This window comes from Vombatus ursinus, unplaced genomic scaffold (genome assembly GCF_900497805.2).
Source record: "Vombatus ursinus unplaced genomic scaffold, bare-nosed wombat genome assembly UNPS02014417.1, whole genome shotgun sequence".
Classification (NCBI taxonomy): domain Eukaryota; kingdom Metazoa; phylum Chordata; class Mammalia; order Diprotodontia; family Vombatidae; genus Vombatus; species Vombatus ursinus.
The window spans coordinates 397251-420929 of record NW_020954195.1 but is presented as its reverse complement, the minus strand read 5'-3'; the positions used below and the strand labels follow the sequence as shown (position 1 = coordinate 420929).

At 42.5% G+C, this 23679-nt stretch overlaps 1 protein-coding gene across 1 annotated transcript in view; it reads left to right on the top strand.

Moving 5' to 3' along the window:
- Nucleotides 1–2306: 2306 nt before the first annotated feature.
- Nucleotides 2307–23679, top strand: part of LOC114042386 (zinc finger protein 271-like) — a 22126-nt gene continuing 753 nt past the window's right edge. The window contains exons 1-6 of the mRNA XM_027861070.1: nucleotides 2307–2491; nucleotides 4076–4164; nucleotides 9352–9478; nucleotides 14582–14623; nucleotides 18162–18254; nucleotides 21660–23679. The exon at nucleotides 21660–23679 is cut by the window's right edge and continues 753 nt beyond it. Of these exons, the coding sequence (XP_027716871.1) occupies nucleotides 4117–4164; nucleotides 9352–9478; nucleotides 14582–14623; nucleotides 18162–18254; nucleotides 21660–23679 (2330 nt within the window). The 5' untranslated portion in view covers nucleotides 2307–2491; nucleotides 4076–4116. The remainder of the gene's footprint in view (nucleotides 2492–4075; nucleotides 4165–9351; nucleotides 9479–14581; nucleotides 14624–18161; nucleotides 18255–21659) is intronic.

The window sequence follows — 23679 nt, the reverse complement described above, 5'->3', positions numbered from 1 at the left end:
TGATTTTGGCCTTCTGATAGCATGTTATGTTGCAGTTAGCTAGCTTTGTCTTGCTAGTTAGTCATGCTTTACTTTACAACCGATTGTTGTGTACTGTACTCGTACTTTTGAAATGTGATGTGTTACAACCTCCATGTAGCCAGGTATGTTGTCTCTGTAGTACCTCTCAGGGGATGCTCAACTGCATACGCTCTTAGTGCCCATTTGCTTTTAGTTTCAATAGGATCACAGGTGCATTACATGGAATGCTAGAAAAATCAGCCTTGTTGGAAAGTGCTGGTTCAGTGTCTATACTGTGGAGTTACAGGTTCAAGCTTGCCCCAGATGATTTTTGCATGGGACTGCAAAAAGTTTTGTCCCAGAGGAGGAATGTAACCAGTGGCTCGAGCTCATTTGCATAAGATTGACATCACCTGTGGATATTCAGTACTCAATATCCCATGCTTGGGTGAGCACTGAGTTAGCAAGAGTTTGGGAGAGGAAAGATCCTAGTTCTTTTCACTTTCACCTTTGAGGGAGGACACATGAGGTGCCAGGTCAGGAAGAGATTCCTTGTGGGAAAGATTAGGAAAAAGCCAACACATATAAGAGCTAATGCTTTTATCATGTCACTATCCTTAGCTTACCAAACTAGAGGCTTCTGAGTTTCAAGAGTAGAGCTGAAATATCCTACTCCCAGTGGGCAAGTTCACTCTGCAGGTTGTCTCGTAAATTCTAATCCACACATCTCTTCTGATTTGTTTGCTACTGGCCTGGATAAATTGGCTTATTTATTATTTGCTTTATGTGACAGTGTTTGTGGAACTGGTATTTGGTGGGAAGTGAGCCAAACCTTTGGATATATAACGTAGAGCCCCCCTTCCCTGTTAAAAAGATAGCAATGAGAACAGAGCCTTGAATCAAGAAATTTCCCCTAGATTAGTAATATTTAGGGAGGCAGATACAATTCCAGTCCAGTATCCCCTCTCAGTGTGAAACCTTGTAGCACCAATCCCTCAGAGCCACATTTATGCATGTGGACACATGTACCCTACTAACTCCAACGTGGGCAGGGGGCAGGGGCCTTTGGAGCTGAGGTCTGATAAGTCAGGACTGAAGATAAAACAAGACATCAAAGGATTCCTTGGTGGGAAAGAGCGTACAGTTAGGTGGCCATCTTTGGGGTCCAGATTACAGACAGCACAGGAATGTACGTGTGGGAGGGAAGGGAATTGGATGGGAGAGCACGGAGGGGTAGACAGAAAGGAGGTCCTCCTGAGGAAGAAAAGGTTTGGGAGAAATGAGGCAGAGGGAGAGATGGGAGGCCAGGAAATTCTCATCAGTGGCAGGAAGGTCTGAGTTCCAGGGCAGGGCGAAGGTGGGAGGTGGCAGTTGTAAGGGAAGGGGTAAGGGGGTTCTGACCCAGGTGAAGTGAGAATGGAGCTCCTGGGGAAGAGGTTTATTATGGTCTAGGAGGTCCCAAGCTTGAAAGGGGCCAGTCCCCTGTCCCCTGAATCCCAGTGTCAGAAGGCAGGGCGTGGGGCTAAGAGGAAAGCAGGGGCCTGAGGTCCAGCCTCTGAATGGGCCATGCCAACTGGAGGGGCAGGGCATGGGCACCTGGCTCCTGAGAAGGCAAGCAGAGCAGGCAGGCTCTCCCCGCTTAGTGGCCAGTCGCTCAAGTCAAAAGATCCCCTCCTTGGGAGGGCCAGAACTAGGGTCTAGGAGAACCAGCTCACCTCGTTTCTTCATAGACTTTCACACAGGTTTAAAAAAAAAATAAGCAACGTCAAAGGAAACGGTCCCCTCACCAAGCATTTACCTGGGGTCTGCGGGGCGCTGTGCCCTGGTCCGTGCCCTGCACCGACGCCACCTCTCCTCCAAGCTTGGCGGCCCAGGGGGGTTACTTCACTAGTTCTCAGCTCTCCTGCCCTGGTGAGAAGACGGGGAAACCTCCCCCAAGGTCAGAAGCTCATCTTAGACCCACCCCTTCCTCTCCCTCCTCTCCGGCTCGCCCTATGCCCCCGTGTCCCGTTAGAAAGAGCATCCTCCTCGCCCCCCCCATCCCCCGGTTGCTGCCGCCCTCCCTTCCCTCCTCCCCCCAGCATCCAGGGCAGGCGGGAGCCCAGGCAGATGCCCGAGGCACAGCGGTCCCGGGGCCATTGACAGGCAAGCACAGCTTAGGATCGCAGGCCTGGCTCCGGCCAAGATGGAGCCACGCAGGGTGCGGGGGAGGGACACGCTATTTGAGGTCCAATCCCTGGGCCTCGGGGGCGGGGCGGCTGAAGCCGAGAGGACCCCCGAGCCCATAGCATGCCCGGCCCACTGAGGCCCCGGACTCCTCTTCCCCTTCCTACGTGGCCCCACCTCGGCCGGGTCAGCCTTGGACTCCTCCTCCAGGGAGCCTTCGGGGCTGGCAGCGGGAGCCGATCGCCGGTCCTCGGCTCTCTGGGAATCCCCCTCTCCTCAGGCCCCGCCCCGCCGTTGCTGTCTCGCCCTCCACTCAAACCTCTTGGTGAGTCTCCCAGGCTCCCCCATCCCCCGGGGCGCCCAGGCATCTACTTAAAGCCAGACCTCAGCTCCCCGCTTCCTCCCTAATCTGGCCTTTAGCCCCATCCCCCTGGACAAAGGGAACCTGCCTTCAGCCCCTCGGCCCGCCTGCTTAGTCCCCATCACTCCCCAGCATCCTGCCTTGAGCCACGCCCCCAGGCTCCTGTCTTTGAGTTCCTCACCACCCCGTCTCTCCTCCAGCCCTGAGCCCCTAGCCCCACCCCCAGCATGCCCCAACCCCCCACCCGACCTTCAATCGGCCTTCAGCTCCTCCCCGCCGACACCTAGCCCTGCGACCCGTCTGCAACCTGGTCCCGGCCTTCCCACCTTCCCAGTCTCGGTATCTTGCCATCAGCCAGCTCCCAAGCCTGCCCTCTCCCCCCGGGACTGGCCTTCACACTGCCTTCAACCCCTAACCCCTTCAACATTCCAAGGTTAGTGTGCTCCAGGCTTCCCTCCCCCAGCCAATCCTAACGTTTAGCTTTTATGATTCACTCCAAGCCGGCCTTCAGCGCCCCAGAGCCTCCCACTCCCAACACGCAAGTCTCTACCCAGTCTTCCTGACCGCAGCCAGACTCCCACCCCACCCCCAGCCCTTCAGAATCTAAGCCCTTCATCTCCAGTGTGGAGGTCCACCACCGGGACAAAGGAATCCTGTCCCCACCCACCCCAGCTCTAGGACAGGGACTCAGGAGTCCCTTCCTCCTTAGCACTACCACAGGAACGCAGGAAGCCTGTACACTGTCACCCCCTTCCCTCCAGCTCCACAATGGGGACTCAGGCACCCTACTTTCATAACTCTTAGGCCCAGCTCTCCTGGCTCCCAGCACTCTGCCAACCCACACTGCACTGTTACAGTGCCCAATATCTTATCTCCCAGATTTCCCCTCTGCTCCAACTCACAATCCTCCTGTCCCGAGCCTCCCCCCGCCATTTCTTTCACAGCCTTCAGCCTCCTTGCGAGGACCCAGGGTTTTTCTCCCAGTCTCTTCCTTATCTTGAATACTCTTCTATCCGTTGCCCTCCTTGCCCCAGATCCAGTACTCCGAGTTCACCCCAACCCCTCCTTAGACCCCCCTCAATCTCAGTACACATTGTCTTCTAGCCCCAGCCTTTCTCTGGCCCTGCTCAGATCTTCCTTTCCCAGGCTCAGCCTCCCTCTCTCCTTCCCTCCCTCCTAGATCAAGCAACCAGGGGCTTAGAGTCTATGGGGGGGGGGGAGGGATGGAGAGAGTTCTGATGCAGATGGTCCCAGCCCATCTGGGACACCCAACCTCTTCCTATTTCTCCAGTTTCTAAAGGAGGAATTGGAAAGGGGTGGAGTAGGAGCGTGAAATATTGTTTCTGGTCAGACCTTCTAATTTTCCTAGGCCAACTCTCATAGTTGGTCCCCTCTTTTGGTTTGACTCTGTGTCTTAAGGGCAAGACTAGGGACTCTTGCCATCCTTGCTACCTTGGTCTCTGTAGGTCCTTGTGGGGATAGCCAGCCTCCTTCTTGGGAGGGGAAAGGCAAGATTCCTCCCTCTCAAGGATACTTCTCCCTCCTCAGCTCAGCCTGTGAGTGATTTGGACCTGATCTAGGACAAAAGCATGGAGTTTGAAGGAATACGCTCTGGGACCAGGAGGAAGCCATCTCAGGTAAGTCGGAGCTGTCCACAGACTAGACAAACATCAGCAAACATGATCGTTTCCAAAGACATAGAAGAGCAGAAGATTTTATATGAGGTCATCAATATCTATTATTTATAAATGGAGGTTTTAAATTCTCCCTCATTTCTAGTTCCCCCCCCCCCATTTTTATTTAAAGCTTTCCCTTGTAAGGACTAATTACAAACAAAACAACTTCACATTTTAGCCTCTTCTGGATGGGCTCTGACCAAAGTGCTGAAATCTCAACTGTTTTTCTTTACTGTGTTGCATTCTGTGGGAATTATCCTCGTGGTTCTGCCCACTTCACCATGTCTCAGTTCACACACGTCTTCCCAGCTCTTCCCCATTAGGGCACGATGATATTCCATTTCATTCATACACCAGATTATGTTCAGCCATCCCTGAACTGATGGGCTCCCCCTTTGTTTCCAGTTCTCTGCTCCGAACGAAAGGGCTGCTACGAATATTTTGGTTCATATGGGACCTTTGCCTCTGTCTTTGATCCCTTTGGATCAACAACTCTTTGTTCAGCCCCTGTTAAGTTGGATTGAGTTTCAGAATCAGAGCATCGCAGAGGTGGCAGGGACCTCAGTAGTCAATACTCCAATCAGTTCCTGAACAAGAATCCCCTCTCTGAGTACTGGCAACACCTCTCATCATGCTTCCTCCCCTTACTAGCTGTGTGGTCCCAGGCAAGTCACTTAACCCTTGTCTGCCTCAGTTTCCTTATCTGCAAAATGTATAATGACAGCACCTACCTGTGAAGATCAAATGAGAAAACAATTGTAAAAATCTTCTCATTGGTCCTAGTGGGGGGATTGAAATCCTCCATACTTTTCATGGCCAATTCTAGACTCTCTATGTTCCAACCTCATTCAAGATTCCTTCTGTCCAAATTGATTACCCAATCCTAATGGCTGTTTTCTACTGACCTTCAGGATTTTCTCTCTCCTTTCTCACTGAGTTGTGTCTGCCTCACTGTCTCTCTCCACCCCAGTTGTTGCCATCCTCCTAGGGGACTTTAGCATGCATACTAAAGTTCCCTTAAGTACCTAATTCCTCAGTCTCCTCTACTCTGACACCCTACTCCTTCACTCTGCTTCAGCTACACACAAGGATGTTCACCTTATTAAATTGCAAGCTCCTTGAAGGTAGGGACTGTCTTTTGCCTCTTTTTGTATCCCCAGCACTTAGCACAATGCCTGGCACATAGTAGGTGCTTAATAAATATTGATTGATTGATTCATGCCTTTGTTCTGGCCATCACCCACTCCCCATGTTCCAGAACTCTGTAATTCTTTTAACCATTCATAAACTTTTCCTTCCTCCTGTTCCTATGCCTTACTACCCCAACACTATTCTTTTTTTAAAATAAATTTTAGTGGTGTCTTTTGTATTTTGCATCATCATTGTTTCCCCCAGTATTCTTCCCCCCTCCTTCCAGAGAGCCATCCCATCTAATGATGGCCTTTTTTTAAAGACAAAAAGGAAAAAGAAGGGAAAAAGACCAGCACAACCAATTGATAAAATGAAAGAATTCAGATGATTCAGATACATTTGCAATGTGCAACACCTATGAATTCCTGCCTCCTCAAAGGGGTGGATTGGGAGTGAGCCTTCTCTCCTATCTCTTCTTTCCAGCCATGCTTGCTCTTTATATATTGTCAACATTCACTTTTGACTTTGCGTGTGTGTGTGTGTGTGTGTGTGTGTGTGTGTGTGTGGTTTTCCTTTCCATTTGCATTATTGTAATCATTGTGTATATTCAGCTCTGCCCTTTTCCTGTCATGTATTTTATTTTATTTTCAGCTCAAATTAGGTGTCATCTCATCTCAAGTGACCTTTTCCTCAGGTATGCCGTCTTCATCTTTCCTATCTTGATCCTTTATCCCACCCACCATAGTGAATCTTCTACTTCTGTTCTCTCTTCAAGCTTCCCATGGCAGCTTCTCCTATCACCTGCTCAGATGAGGACATTGTCTCATACTGGACCAAAAAATGGAAGTCATTTGCCTTGAGCTCTCTCTTTCCTTCTGCTCATCTCACGCCTCTATGACATCTTTCCCAATAATCTCATGCTTTATTCCAGTACTTGAGAAAAGTCTGCCCTTCTCCTTGCCAAGAACAGCCCCTCTGCTGGTGCACTTACTCTCACCCACTCCTGTTTTCTTCACCAGTTTGGCTTTACCATTATTCCCAAACTTCAAACCAATCTTCACTTTCTCCATCTTTACTGATTCCTTTCCTACTGCCTATAGAAGCATTTAATGTCATTTGGATTTCTTGGTCATTATTTGATCTATTGTGAATTTCAAGCTTTTGCTAACATAGGTACCTGTGAGCTGGGGTGTCTGTCTATTTGGGCAGCCATGTTGCCTAGAAGTCCCCAGGAGATGAAACCTTAACCAAAGGTTAGAGGCAATTACTGAAGATAAAAGAAGTGATTTGTATGACATGAAATGTAAAAGCTTTACACAAAGTTAAAGCATCTACCGTTTGAAGGGGAGTGGTCATCTGGGAAAAAATATCTTTTTATCAGCTTTCTTAGATAATAATAATGATGTTGTTGTTTAGTCATTTCAGTCATGTCCGACTGTTTGTGACCCCATTTGGAGTTTTCTTGGCAAAGATACTGGAGTGGTTTGCCGTTTCCTTCTCCAGCTCATTTTCCATGTGAGGAAACTGAGCCAAACAGGGTGAAATGCCTTGTCCGGGGTCACACAACTACTAAGTGTTCGAGGCTGGATTTTAATTCAGGTCTTTCTGATTCCAGGCTCAGTTGTCTATGCGCTATGGCGCTACATAGCTGCTAATGATAATAGCTTACACTTATATAGGGCTTACTATGTGCCAGGCACTGTGCTTTCCAATTCTTTTCTTATTTTATCCTCACAAGAACCCTGGGAAGTAGATGTTATTATTATCCCCATTTTACAGATAAAGACACTGAGGCAAACGGAGGTTAAGTGACTTGGCCAGGGCCTAAGCATCGGAGGCCACATTTGAACTTATTTCTTCCTGACTCCAGGCCTAGCACTCTATCCACTGTGCCCCCTAGCTGCCTAAAGAAGTTTTTGGTATCCAAGATAAATAGAACAGAAAGAAATATGGTTTAAAGGACCAGAAGCCATTCTTCAAAAGGTAAATGGTCAATGATATGATACAGTCCTTAGAAGGAGAATCGCAAACAATTAACAAACAAATGAAAGAATGATCCAGATCACTGTAATATGGTCACTCTGACCCTTGTCTCTCAGGGTTCTTGGATACTCTGCAGGTTCTAGAGCGGGCTTTCTCCTCTCTGCCATTGGCTCAAGCCCTACCCAGCTGTGTTTTCACATTTGTTAGAGGCTTATAACTAGCACCCCGGTTCCATTTAACCACCTACTGTGATAAATTAGGGTCTTTTTTGAGGCAGCTGGTGGTACCGTGGATAGAGCATCGAGCTGGTGTTAGGAAGACTTGAGTTCAAATCCAGCCTCAAACACTTACTGGCCTGTGCAATTCACTTTTTTTGGCCTCAGTTTCCTTAACTGTAAAATGGGAACAATAATAGCACCTACCTCAAAGGTTGAGGTCCAAATGAGATACTGTTTATACAAAGTAATTAACAGAGCCTGGTATATGGTAATATATTCTTAAGTGCTTATTCTTCCTTTCCCTTTTCCAAAGAGTATTTCTTTCCACAGTAGAGCAGGAACAAAGTACAGACACTTTTCCTAATACCTTGAGGATATATTCTCCCCTAAGCTACCTCAGTCTCTGGGGCAGTAGACTCAAAGCTTCTCTCAGTATCTACCTATAATTGATCTCACCAAGTCCATTTCTAGACGTGGCATGATGGCTGATCGCATCCTTCTGATGAGCTGCATATGCCTCCTTGCTTTTTGGAGCATCGATGCTCGGCTAGCTACAACACCTGGTCTCGATTTTGACTCCTAGATTCCGGTGGCTCATCTACCATTGTCCCAGGCTTTGCCGCCTGCACCTAGAAGGGAAAGGAATGAATGAATAGGACAAGGAGGTCACATCTGGGGGGCTATGTGGACTCAGACAAGAAGGCCTGTCACTTTACAGCATGGTGCCTGAATGTAATGAAATGTTACCGTGATCTAAGAAATGAGGACTATGATGACTAGAGAAGCACAGAAGACACAAATCAACTGATGCAAAATGTAGAAGCAGGGTCTATAAAACAACATACTCACTGACTGCAACAGTGTGATCGGAAAGAACAGCAACTAGAAACAATCAAAAATGAAGGTTGTAACATTACAAAGGACAAGCTTGAACCCAGGAAAGACATGAAGTAACATCTCCCTCTTTTTTTTTTGGTTAGGCAGTGGGGTTAAGTGTCTTGCTCAGGGTCACACAGCTAGTAAGTGTTATGTGTATGAGGCCAGATTTGAACTCAGGTCCTCCTGAATCCCACCGCCTAGCTGCCCCGTCCCTCTTCTTTTTTTTACAAAGTATGGGGGTACAAGGGCATGGAACATTGAATATAATGGCTGAAATTTTTTTTTATTTTCTGACTGGTTTTGCTGATTTTTTTTCTCTTATTTTTAAATTCTTTGTTATTAGCAGTGGCTCTCTGACGGGGTAGAGTTACATGTAGAAATACAGACAATGTAAAAACAAAATGTATTTCTAAAAGAATCCTCTTCGTATTTCTCCATTAGGTAAGAGTGAAAATTATTTTGTTAGGGAATAATTTATATTACATCAGTTTTTTTTTCTCTTTGGGAATCACAGAAAGTATTTTGTACCTTCTAGGTCCTCATGAAAAATTCACAAAATATCACCTATGACAAGTCTGATGAGAAAGACATTTCACACTTCATTCTCTCCCTCTGTCTTAACCAGAAACTCTCATCAATAATGAATAAATCACACCCATCCTCCTTCACACTCTAAGTACAAACTAGTCACAATAAGACATTTCTCAACTGTCTTCCAACTGCTAGTATAAAATACTTTTCTCGATATTCCATTTGGTTCTTCAGGTTTATGGTTTCTGATGGTGGCTCCCACACTTTCTAGGACTGTGACCTTTGAGCAGGTCTGTTGCCTTCTCTGGGCTTTAGTTTCTTCCTTCTGAAGAAACGAGGGAGTTGTTCTAAATAACATAATAAAGTGTCATCTAGCTCTAAATACTATGGCTTTGGGTGTTTCCAGGAGTCTGTGACATTCAAGGATGTAGCTGTGGACTTCACCCAGGAGGAGTGGTGTCTCTTGGACACTTCGCAGAAGGCTCTGTACAAAGATGTCATGCTGGAGACTTCCCAGAACCTGCTGTCCTTGGGTAAGGATAGATTGCTTTCTGACCCCAACTCTGCCCAAGGAATTGTGAATCTGCCACCGAAGGAAGTACTTTTGTTCCTTCCTTTCCTACCTGTTATATAGGTTTCACACGTCATTTAACTGTCTTCAGACACGGTAATGTTTTAAAAGGTTTGAGAGACAGAGTTTCTGGGTAATTTGATCATTTCATTAGTAAGGCCAGCAGGTTATTAATAAAAGGATGGCCATTTGCTCGTCTCTCTCGGGCCAAAGACCCCTTGTGGCGATGGGGTCACAGTTCATATGCCCTTTGAAGAGGAGGTGTTCATGGGGGGGTGACAATTAACCCTGCCTGACTAACACAAAAACAGGTGTGGGCTACAGTGAAGTGAAGATCTTGGGGTGCATGACTCAGGCCGCTCAAATCTCAGTCAAAGAGAACCAATCTCCACATCGCCCGTTTTGATAACAGGCCTGCCTGGGCAAATGCAATGAGCAGGAATTCACGCGTTAGCCCACACTTAGAATTTCTTTCACTGTCTGATTAGATCCTGGCCTGGGTAAATCTCTAAGAGAGATTTCCCACACTGGTATTTTCTGGTTGAGGAAGTAGAAAAGGGGAAAAACCTTGGTCCTAATACAATGATTAGTTATTAAATATGAGAGAGAAATAGTCATTTCTCACATTCCCCCATCTGATTATAATTGAGAGACAAAATCTCAATGAATCACTAACTGACATTACAAACGCTTCGTCAAGGGTTCTTAACTATGGGCTTATGATGGCCAACAATGTGATGGGGAAAAACTGGGAGAGATTGATTGGCGAATTGACAAAACCAAAGGGGGCAGTCCTCTTTAGTAAGGAGACCTTACTAAAAGACATAAAGGGAAAAAGTAAACAGTCAGAAAAGTAAAATCATCTGTTTAAGGCTCAGTAGTCTAATCTCATGTCAGCCATGCAGCCCCTTAGGTCCAGCTGTGATCTTCAGAGCAGTTCTTCTCCAGCTCAGGTCACTTGTAGAAATTCTCTTCTCTGCTAAAAATTTCCTACAAATTTGATCTTAACACAAATTTAAATTTACTTTGCCAGTAAACATGTCAGATAATGAAAATTGGCTCCAACCTTATGTCTATACTATTAGAATATCAAATTTGGAATCTTTTAGACCAGGGAATTTACATTTTTAGGTTAACCAATTGTCATGTTGATATATCTAACAAACTCAAATACAAACAGAAAATTAGAACCCAATTTTTGTATTTGTCATTATTCATTCCGCTATTAGAAGGATAAGATTTCTTTAAGAAATTAATAACAGAACACCTTTTATAGGAAGATGGACTCTAATACAAAAATGAATTCATTCAAAAGTTCTCAGATCAACCTCAATTTTAACAAAAGGTTCAGGGATGGTATATATAAACACAGTAATCAATTTTAAAACAGTGCATATCAAGTAATAAAACATTTTCAGCTTCTAGCCATGTTCAAATGTGGGTGTCTAACAAAAGTGGATGTCTCTTTAAGGCATTTACAAGATAGACCACAAGACATTTTTCTTCTAAGATAACTAATTATACTGATATCCCCTTCCATAACACAGAATTGAGACAGTTATGATATTAATTAAATAACAGAATGATATCCTGGTTTCACAAGTCCTTAAATCATCTGTCTGATTATCCCCATACTATTATGAGAAATTAAAGTACCTTAACTTACACAGGAATATATAACCAGTAATAGATGTCAAGGCTAAATAATTAGTTAGTTGTTTGAAATATAAAAAGGACTAAAATTCTAGGCCAAATAGCCCAAATCTTATACTTGCATCTTACTATAGTAACTCAGATATGCTCTAGTATTAGCTTATAAGATAAAGATTTAATATTGTGTTCATATTGATCATCTGACATGATTATAGAAATTTCCATAAAAGATGAATAAGGATATAACTGTACACTAAGGGAATAATGCTTCCCTAACTTCATCTCAATTCTAGGCAAAAGTTATATAGCTAGCCGGTTGCATTGAAGCCAGGTGGGATATTTTTCCATTCAAGAAGTGTCGTATTGGGGAAATTGAGTCAGGAGACTCCTACATGCCAATAGTCATTCTCCCAAGCCTTTTCCCATGAGAACCCCACCTGCAGTTCATGCATGTAAAATCCCATAAGGTTGCTGGCATCATGGATCATTGTCTCAGTAGCATTCCTTGATGATCATATCTGGAGTCAAGACTCAGAATAATATCAGTTAACAATCCCATAAGGTCTTAAATAGCAAGTTCTAATAATGAGAGCTTCAGATAGGTTCAGCTCTCAAGAATCACATATCCTTGAATATTGCTTATAATCTCACATTGCTAATGGCAAGAGATTGGTCATGAAAGATCACAACTTATCTTGACGTAACTAGTATTCATGGCAAGTAGATGGTTTTTTTATCCCTAATTTTAATATTACACAAAGGATTTTGCTTTAAGATGCTAATAGCAAACAACAAAAGACTTGGGATAGGATGTGTAAATATAATAATCCCGAATTGTATACAGGGAACAGAGGATATGAAATATTGCCTATAGTAAAACACATTCAGTTATTAACTGTGTTCAAATGGGCATAAACAGACTACTGCTCTTAGAATCCCTTTAAACAATGGCAACATTTTTAAGGTGACTCTTAAGTGGTTTGTATACATTTCAGGGCATGCTTTACACACAGGTTCTAATCTCAGATTAAATAACAAACATAAATGAAGTCCGATTTCCTGTTAAGGTGATACAAGATAGCTCATAAGTTACTACTCTTCACTAACATAACTGACCGTACTGAAATCCTATTCTTTAAACAAAAACAAAAGAGGTTCCTTACTTTTAGCCTCACAACTTATTGGATTTAAATCTTTTTTTCATGAGGTTGTTTACCTTTGTCTAATTATACTCATATCATTCTGAAAGAATGAAATACTTTAGGAATTGAATCTTACGCACATAACAAGTTCAAGCCCTAATTTCATTCTTGCTTAGGTCATGAAATGAGTACAAATTCAGATTAAAACAGCAAGATCTTTCCCACTTACAGCTTATTACAGTAATTCAGATGCTTTAGAATTAATCTAATAACTAATAGATTCAGTATTGCAATGGCAAAATTCCACTTTATCTGTCTTGAAAATAGAAATTTTGCTACGAGAGCTATAAGCAGGGCCATGGTTATAATAGCATCAAAACTGATCCTCAAGGCCTACACCGCTATAAGTAGCCTAGCATATGGAACCAGGTGGACAGATTTCTTGTATGGGAATGTCCATCCTTTCGCAAGGTAACTTCCCTACCTTATTCACAGGGACAGATATTCACTAGCCTTAGATCTCAGATGTTGCTTCCATTGAGCTGCTAATGTTTCTGTTAAAGTGCCCATTTAAAGCCAACCCAAGGACACAACGAACCCAAGAATGAAACTCAGAAGTTCACAGTAGGTTTGGACATAATTGTTATCAATATCAAATTATTGCAGTAAAGTAGCTTACAAAAAGTAGCTTTAAAAATCACATGAAAGATTTTTTCAAAAGCTTTTTTTAAAAAATATTCTTTCCAAAAGTATTTCTCTTTCCTAAAAACAAAATTTATCCTCATGTTAAAAAAGATAATTACTAAACTTTCATGAAATAAATTAGTTGGAAACCTCTAAAATGACAGATAGCTCTTTCTTATTCAAGATTAAAGCAAAAATAAATCTTTAAAATTGGAACTTATCAAAGCTAAATTAGTATATCATTAAGCGTCATAAATAAATATGAAAAGTATCATAACAATAAAATAAATTCCTAATCAACACAAATTCCTAAGTACCACCCCTCCTCTCATCAAAAGCTATTTGCAATGAGATTCAATTTTCTAGGAGACGGATGTGTGAGTGTGTGTGTGTGTGTGTGTGTGTGTGTGTGTGTGTGTGTGTGTATATTTTCAATTAAATCAAACTTATCACAAATAACAAAGTTTACCAGGCCTTTAAAATTTTACCTAATATCTTTTTCTTACCTTTGTCTTTAAATATATCACAATAAAAATAATTACATTCTGGAATTCCACATAGATAGTGACTTAAACCCCTAGAAAAAACAACATTGACCAATCGCTGTACACTTCCAAATGAACATATATGTATATATATGTATGCATGTGTGTGTATCTATATACACACACATATCTTTTTAGATGAAGCAGGCTTGACAATTATGCCCCCATTTTGTGCAAAGATTCCCACTTACTCACTAGGAATTCTACAACACAGAAAACTCTTGCACAGGGGTGATAAGAATTTATGACTAGGTGGTCCCAAGAATCCTTGTTGGTTTACAAAGCAGACTTTTCAATGTCTTTTCTTTGTACAATTACCAATTTTCCCTTTTAAAAATATCTATGTAAATACTTGATTAAAACAATAACTCCAAATAACAGTTAACAATCTCGTAATCTTCATAAGTGATAGCCAAATGATTTTAACTGAAACTTCCTCTTAAATATAGACAATACTGGAAGGTTAAGCTCTTAAATCACAGTACTTCTGGATATCATAGCACACAGTCAGTGGGGCTGATAGAATGACCTAACAGCTTCCTAATCCATTCATTTTTTTTTTTCCTTTTTAAAGATGCATGCTAACAATTCCCAGCTCTGAATAACCTTTTCCTCTGCTTCTCAATCCTCTACCTCCTTTATCTTTCCTGAAGACTTATCAAATAAGGAGTTGCCTTAAGTATTCAGCTTCCATTTCCCATCCTCCCAGGAATTCCAAGCTGCAAACCCTAGAAAATGCATATAAAGTTTTACAAACTGTTTGACATCACCCCTGTTATCAGGTTAGCTTAAAATGTGCTGGGCTAAAACATCCTACCACTCTGAGTGGTACTGCTGCTTTTGACCCAGGCAAAGAGAGCTAATTTGATTTAATGCTGGCAAGGTGTGGCCAGTTTCCCCAGACAGAGAGCTCCAGAGCTTTCACAGAGTTACTTAAATAATAAGTAAATAACTGAACAGCTCAAGGACACATTTAAGATTTTGTATAATAATCACAAATCACAATAACTAATATCTTTACCGTATCCAATATTTTTGCAGTGTTAGATTTAATAAGACCTTCCTACAGATTTATCCTGAAAGGTGAGTGAACATAATTAACCACATGATTATCTGATCTTACTCTTAGGCTATAGCTGGTTAAAGACTGATTTCTAAAAATCTTTTCCTTTGCAATGTTTTGTTCTTCACTGAAGTCAAATGACTACACTTTAACCACCCAATCATTGGGGCCAGATCTTGAAATCTTAAAATACTGATACCCTGACTCAGTTATTAATCTGCTCCTGGTTAATTTTTATTATTTTACATCAGTCTTTTAACAGTCAAATCCATAACCCAAAAGAATTAAAGAAGAGTTCACATTTCTAATCACAATCTATCTAATATACCACAATTATCAAACTAATGTTGTGTTATCTTTATACACATTACAAATCACATAACTGGAGTAACAGTTTAAAATCATGAAGTTAACAAGTTTCCTGATATAGTATGATGATAATAATAATAATAATAATAAATAAACTTCACTTAAAATGAGACCAGAGTAAATTCAATTACAACTGGATCTATTTTCCAAATGATGTCATATAGAACCTCAATTTATAATTTTCAATTATTTAGTATTGTATTTTACACAAGGGTTATTTAATCCAAGTATTTCATATTATGGGATTCACTATTTCCAGCCAATCCACTGCAAAAGGTTTTAAAAAGTGGTAATATATGACTGATTTTAATTATCACACTTAGCAACACTGTTTATCAAATATCTTCTACCTTTATATACTTGCCTGTATTGGCTTTCAAACCAAGCTACAACATTTTTCCTTAATTAATCTTCCAACCATATCCCAAACTATACCTTATTCCACTGATTTCTAATATTTCCCTCATCTTCTTCCTCTCATATGCCTGTCCAACTTTGGCCACAGTCAGAAAGGGAGAGGACAGAGACTTACTTTCTCTCTGTTTCTCTCTCTCTCTAAGTTTGGAGGCTGGCTGGCTTTTTATCTTGTACTGCCTTGAGATCACTTTCCTCTCTCCCCACAGTTGCTGGGGGGTAGGGGTGGGCAGGATGCACTGAACCCGCGTGATACTTCCAGGCAGGCTACAGGGTGCCCTGGAACCCAGGGCCATTACCAGTGGCTCCCTCCACTGTAGCTTCTGCCCCTCCATCTTCTTTCCTTTTGCTAGGTTGGGGAAGGCGAATTCTAAGGTGTGTGTTGGGGTGGGGAAGGGTGAAACTTTCTTCTCCTAGTCTGATCTGGGATGAGAGGGGTTAAGAGAAAAACCTGGGGCTGTTTGCAATCCCCACACTGAGATACCCTCTTGACTCAAGGGAAGGGAGTGACCAGAGTTGTAAGGAGGTGTTTCAAAGCTCCTTGAAGATCAATCACAAAACCTCTAGAATCTGCTAAGATGTTTTTAGCTGTTCTGACTTTTCCCTGCAGCCTTAGCCTGGTCAGAGCTGGGACTACAGGAAGAAGCATCTTAAGAATTTTTTTTTTAACTTCTACAATTTATCTTGGTCCTCTGGACCTCTAGAGGCCAGGCACAAAGCTTTTCTTTTCAAGGTCTTGGAGACTGAGCTTTGTCCAGTTCTAACCTAGGGGCGAACCTTGGGGAAGTCCTGCTGAGTCCCGCTGCCAGGATCTGGTGGCCATGAGGCCAGAGAGAAGGGAGATGCTGCATGCACAGGCATGGGGATGGAGAGTCCCTCTGTGAAGGAGGATCCCAGCGTGTAGAGGGGAGGCAGGAAGTAAGCCTCAGATAACCAAAAAGCACCTGCAGTTTTCTCAATTCCCTAGCATCCAAGAGAATTGACAGAATTGGGCATAGGCATCCGGATAGGGAGTCCGTCCTCTATGCTGCAGAAGGTGTGCCCGGGTCTGAGACAGCCTAGTAACCATCTGACCCAAATGGAACCTGAAATCGTCAGGTCTGAAAAGCACCTCCAAGCCTTCCTAGGTGCTTGGAGAGCACCTGCAACTGCAGAGCGAGAAAGGGATAGAGAGAGAGGGGGGAGGCCTACATACCTTCCAGTCTTGGCTGGAGAAGGACTTGGGATTAGGCAGTTACATGGTCAGGGAATCATATGTTGCTGTCTAAGGGCACTGGGAACCCCAAAATTCAAGGACGAAAGGCACAGGTCCTGCCTGGAAAGAATTCGACTCAAGCCTTCTTTCGCTAAGAGGCAAGGTTTATTGCTTTGCCAACAAAAGTAAGCGGGCTTTTTAAGAACCTGTGCATTTGTGCTGCTTGTATTGACAAGGGGGCTGGACTCTTAAGGAATCTGAACAATTTAATGGTGGCGGGGGGCGGAAACCAGCCAAGATGAACCTTATTTACAGAAAGACTGTGGGAAGATCTAGATGTGATCAAGGACTGGCCAATACCTTGGGGTGACTGGGAGGTAATAGAAAAGGGGTCTAGATGGAATTAACGAGTGGCAAAATAGCCTGGGGTGGTCCAGAGGTAACAAATTTCCATTTTACAAGGTCTAGGCTGGGTCAGAGATAGCAGAGGATTGAAGGTCAGAGCCACAGTGAAAGGACAATTGAAAGGCCTATACTGGAATGGACGAGGCAAATGCCAGGGACCTGGTTCAGGGGCTTTGGGGTCCTTTTAGGGGTCCAGTGTGAATACTATTCCCTCATCATTGGGGTACATGACTCAGGTCACTCAAATGTTGGTCAAAGAGATATCAGTTTCCACAACACCTGTCTTGATAATAGGGAGAACCAACCTTTCCCAGGCCTATCTGGGTGAACATAGTGAGCAGAAATATACCCATTAGAATTTTTTTTTATACTGACTGATTAGCTCTTGGCCTGGGTAAATCTCTAAGAGAGATTTCCCACACTGGTTGGTTTCTGGATGAAGAAGTAGAAAAGGGAAAAAAAAAACTTTGGTCCTAATATAATAATTAGTTATTAAATATAAGAGAAATAGTCATTTCTCATATTACCAAAAGATTCCTAGTCCCTTCCTGTCTAAGAAGACAGGAACCTCCTCTTTCTATTCTCACATCAAAGGTCTTTTCATTGTCTAATAGGAACTGGGAGCTTCATTTATTTTTCCTCAGACTGTCGTGTCCTAACTCTAGGGAGCTTTAAGTGAAAGATGAAATTACAAAGATGAAATATGGTCATCCAGCTTTTCTTTGAAAACATCTAGTGAGGAGAACTCCCTAATTCCTGACGTAGCCCTTCCCCCTTTGAGATGTGTCTCATCCTTAGGACTTTCTTACTGACATAAAGTGTAAATATGTAACCCACTGGTGCAAGTCTTGTACTCAGGGGTCTGTCAGACCAAGTCTGTCCGTTTTTTTTCCCCTTTATACTTCTCCCAAATTCAAATGGGAATGCTGAAAGATATAAAATGTTTCCATCCTTCTAGGAGGGAGAAGAAAGAGATACCAATTCTGTGATTCCAAATTGGTTCTGACTTTTCCTCTCCGCCCCCCTCCCGTAGCTCCTAGCATCATTGCGTAGGCTATCCCCACGGGGCCCTCAAAAACATGCTCAGGTCCTTCCTAGCATGCTCCCTTTCCCTGAAAAGAACTAAATTCTCAAGTTCTCTGGGTGCTCAGAGCTTCATTATTTATCATGAACAGGGCTTCCAGTTGCCAAAGCAGATCTGATTTCCCATTTAAACCAGGAGGAAGCCTGGATGCTAAAAGAAGACGACCCAAGAAACTCCTCTATAGGTAAGTGAATGAAACTGGGCAAACTTTTATCTCAGGATATTATTATCTAGAAATATACAGAAAACTCTCCCACAAATCCCCCAAAGTCATTTATAAAAGAATAAGCCTGTCTTTTCAGTTCAGTCATAAACTCTTTTGTCAATAAAAATCACTTTCCTGATCTCTCTTGCCTGATATTTGCCTACACTTGAAGAAAGATTAGTCCTTGGTGTGACATAGAGCTTTCTCTTTCCCCATTCTTGGTGGTCTCCTTTATTCCAGAAATAACTTTTTTTAGTCATTTCCCCTGACAGTTCATTGATGGGACAAATGATCCATTGCCTAATAGGTCTAATATACTTCCTAAAGCTCTGAGAGGGACTCAAGGGACGGAATTGATGTTTGCTGCTCTCAAGGGTTTGCAAGCCATCTTGAAAGTGTGAGATATAGCTGTGAAATAATGCATGCTACCTTCTGTGGCTATGTCATGTCTCTGGCACTCGTAGAATGTGCTTTAGGAGTACATAAAAGACCAGTAGAACTGTGGACTCAGCTGATAAGATGGAATTTATTTTGGCTACATATTAAGTCCTACATACATGTTCAACAAATCAATTGCACAGTTATAGGCTAGGGGAGAAGCATCTACACCACAGTTCATGCCAAAAAGCTAGTGGAGACTCCAGTGAGATATGAAAGCCAAGAAAGCAGCTGTTAAGTCAAGTTAGGAAGGTTTTTTAAAGCACTTACTACATGCCAGACACTGTGCTATGTGCTGAGGATACAAAAAGAAGCAGTAATAAAGACAGTCCCTACCCTCAAGGAGCTTACATTCTAATGGGGAGGGGGAAGACAGTACTGAAAGGAAGCTGAAAAGGGGTTGAAGTGGGAGGAGAGATGAAGGTACCCGCCATGGGGGCTTGGTTGGGAGAATACAAGAGAGTTCATCCTGGATAGGAATGAAGACATGGCTGGATTGGGTAGCCACCTTAAAATTGAGATTCTAGAAGAACCAGCCCACCAGAGGAACAGGCTACAGGAGAGAGGTATTACTAGTGTATGAAGTCTAAGGGTGGAGTAAGCTTTCAGGGTAAAGAGGTTTCTCTGGCTTGGTAGAGAAAGTCTTAGAGAGTCAAGAGTGCAGCCTTCAGTAGAATGAAATGAAAGACTTAGGCTGTATGAAAAAAAAACCTAGTGACCATAACAATGGAGATAATAATACTGTTGTACACAAAAGAGCCAGGACTAGACATGCAGTAGTGATGTGTTCCATTCTGGCACTATACTTTGATAGGTATTGACAGACCCAGAGAAGAATAGTAGAATACAGGTGGGTATAGGTGGTCTCTGATCAAATCACTGAAGGACCCCCACCTTTGATGTGATGACAGAACCATTAAAGTGTAATTGATAAAGTGTGATATGAGTAAATGGATGGAAGAGTAAGAACATGTATGAATGAATGAATGAATGAATGAAAAACTTATTAATTGATTTCTATATGGAAAGCACTGTGTTAGGTACTGGGGATACAAATAGAAAAGCAATAGGGCCCTGACCATCAATGAGCTCACTTTCTGTTGTGGTGGTGGGGGACAACCCATAAAAATTTCAGTTGCCTGGCAGATAAAAATGTCCCATTGTCCTTTGAATGCTGTGTCAAAATTGATGATAATGCATGTTCTTTAATTTCTACCCTTAAATCATATCTTAAATCATATTAGGAGGTAGAGTGTGTTCAGGGAAGACCAGTCCCTCTGGTGTGAGGGCTGCTTTCTACCTTTGGTGTCCACCTTCACCCGGGGCGCCAAGAAGCTGTAGCATGCACAGCAGCCACACCCCTGGAAACCATTTGAGCAGATAGGCTAAACCAGATTGAGGGTAACCAAGGGGTCTCAAACCCATCAGTGAGTTAGGGGGGTGTCTACCCTAAGCATGTGAAGACTTCCCCTCATGGAATGGGTAGATGAGAACAGTTTGTTCCATTGGCCATGAAGGCAGCTGAAGCAGGCGCTGTGGAGCTCCTAGAGCTTGGTGAGACGTTAAAGACACCGAGGTCATCCCCTGCACCTTGAGCCATCATCACTCTTCTTGACTCTGTCCTGTCACTGGACCATGTGGACTCTGCCTCACTTAAATCCAATTTACACATGAATCAAAAGTTATCACCTATCTCAAAGTCCTGTGGTGACAGGCAAGTGACGAAGCAGCAGGTGTGGATACACTGGGAGCCGTTAATAGGGGTGAGGGATATGACCCCTGAGGGAGCAGTTGGCTACTTGCATCTCCACTGGGGTTGGTTCCCAAGATGATGCCTGCACAGCTCTCTGGCAGTTACCTAATATGTGTTGAAGGGAGTATACATATTCCTTAGGTTATTATAGCAACTTGACAAAAATTGACAATGAGATATTGACTAAAAAACTCATAAAGAAACATGAAACATATCCTTTCCTTACCAAAATTATAAGAAATAACAGACATTTGAAGAATAAATTTATACTTCAATGAATAGACTCTCCAGAGCTGTGGAAAGAGCTCTGACCTGGCTTTTACAGAGTAGGAGTTCTAAACTTAGCCCTTCTCTTATAAGCTGTGTAACTTTAGTCATGTCACTTATCTGTTATGTTTCCTATTTCTTGAGCTGTAAAGTATAATAAGAATGCCTGCCCTGTCAGACCTAGGAGGATCCATAGGTTTAGTTTGTGAATCTCTCTGTAAAGTAAGTCACTTTACAAGATGTGAATCAATAGTAACTTTTTGAGTTTGAAGATTATTCCTCTTGACTGAGTGAATGAATGAAAAAAACATTTTAAACTGTTTATTATATGCCAAACACGGTTTTAAATGCTGAGAATCCAAATAGAAAAGGTCAGACAGTCCCTATACTCAGGGAGCTTACACTCCAATTGGAGTAAGATAACATCCAGGAAAATATTCAAGCATAGTTTAGATGGAAAGGCTCGAAAGTCACGAGTGTGCTGGTATGGATGGCAAAGTCTTGGGTCCTTAGATTACATCAATAGGTCAGATGATACTTCCTGGTGTCTGTAGGGCATAGAGACACAGTGGAAGTTAAGATCTGGAGAGTGCTAGGAAGCAGTGGCTTTGCAGACCATAGGGTCATAAGGTCCTCCATCTCTCTTTGAGGAATAGAGTTGGTGACTCTGCTGTCACTGAAAGCAATGTAAACAAACAACGCTTATGGGTTCTGGATGACATTGGAAGGGGGCAATGAGAAGAGGAGAGGGAAGGGCACCACTAGTGGTCACGTATCTGACCTGGATAGATATACTAAGCATCTGGGATAGGGTGGGGGAGAGAGGGAGAAAAGGGAAGAAAGAAGGGCAGACAATATAGGTATAAATATATCTTTTTCTGCCAATGGAAATAAGAAAATATATTTCTGTTTTTTTATTTCTTCAGGTGGGGAAACCAGGACTCAAACCAAGGAGTCTACTCCAAAACTGAGTATTTCCTGTGATTTCAGTTTGAGAGAAATGTGGGATCGTGAAAGCAATTTAGAGAAGAAGCAAGGAAACTGGGAGAGTCATTCCAGACCATTCAAAATTAACCTCAGGAAGACTTCCAGTAAAGAGAGAGATGAGGAATGTAATAAATTTCAGAGGAGTTTTAATCAAGAGTTAGATCTAACCCTTTCTGTCCAACAGACAGTCCGCACTGGAAAGATTCACCATGAATGTGATGAAAATGGAAGGGGCTTCAGGCAATATTCAGACCTAATTCAATTTAAGAAGATTACCTCAGGGAATGGATATTCCAGATGCAGTGAATATATAGGCCATTTTAATGAACAGAATGAGCTTATTCATCAGCAAGTGAAGCAACCTGGAGTGAAAGTTTTTCAGGATAATCATGGCGACACAGCTTTTGCTTTAATCCCAGACCTTATCAGTCATCAGAAGAGTCATACCGGTGAAATGGCTTGTAAAGGTGACGAATGTGGTACGGACCTCATCCATCAATCGTCTCTTAGTTTACATCAGAGAGTTCATACTAGGGAGACATTGCATGGATGTAATCAATGTTGGAAGGCCTTTTTTCAGAGCACAGATCTTATTAAACATCAGAAAATTCACAGACCAGAAAAGCCTCAGAGCTCATCCCTTATTTCACATCAGAGAATTAATTCTGGAGAGAAACTTTATAAATGTAATCATTGTGGAAAGGCTTTCAAACAATCCTCCAATCTTGTTGTACATCTGAGGATACATACTGGAGAGAAGCCCTATAAATGTAATGAGTGTGGGAAGGCATTCAGCCAAAGCTCATCTCTTATGACACATCACAGGATTCATTCTGGAGAAAAACCTAACAGATGTAATGAATGTGGGAAAGCCTTCAGTCAGAGCTCATCCCTTATTGCACATCAAAGGATTCATACTGGAGAGAAGCCCTATACATGTAATGAATGTGGGAAAGCCTTTGGCCATAGTTCATCCCTTATTGCTCATCGAAGGATTCATTCCAGAGAAAAACCTTGCAAATATAATCAATGTACAAAAGCTTTCATAAAGCCCTCCAAACTTACAGGACATCAGAGAATTCACACTGGAGAAAAACCCTATAAATGCAGTGAATGTGATAAGGGCTTTAGGTGGAGGGCAAAGCTTATTGTACATGAGAGAATTCATACTGGAGAGAAACCTTACGAATGTAATCAGTGTGGAAAAGCTTTCAGACAGTCCTCCAAACTTGCAATGCATCAGAGGATTCATACAGAAGAGAAGCTGTATCAGTGTAATGAGTGTGAGAAGGCCTTTTCCCAGAACTCATCCCTTATTGTGCACCAAAGGATTCATAATATAGAAAAACCTTATAAATGTAATCAATGTGGAAAGAGTTTTAGAAAGCCTTCCAAACTTAAAATACATCAGGGGATTCACACTGGAGAAAAGACCTATAAATGTAATGACTGTGGGAAGGCCTTCAGTGAAAACTCATCCCTTATTGCACACAAGGTGATTCATGCTGGAGAGAAACCTTACAAATGTAGTCAATGTGCAAAGGCTTTCAGACAGTCCTGCAACCTTGCTGTACATCAGAGGATACATACTAGGGAGAAGCGTTATAGATGTAAGGAATGTGGGAAAGTCTTCAGTGAAAGGTCATCTCTTATTGGACATCAGAAGATTCATTCTGGAGAGAAACCTTATAAATGTAATGAATGTGGGAATGCCTTCAGACAGAGCTCATCCCTTATTGCCCACCAAAGAATTCATACCGGAGAAAAGCCCTATAAATGTAGTGAATGTGGGAAAGCCTTCAGCCGGAGCTCATCCTTTATTGCCCATCAAAGAATTCATACCGGAGAGAAGCCCTATAAATGTAATGAATGTGGAAATGCTTTCAGCCACAGCTCCTCTCTTATTGCGCATCAGAGGATTCATACTGGAGAGAAGCCCTTTAAATGCAATGAATGTGG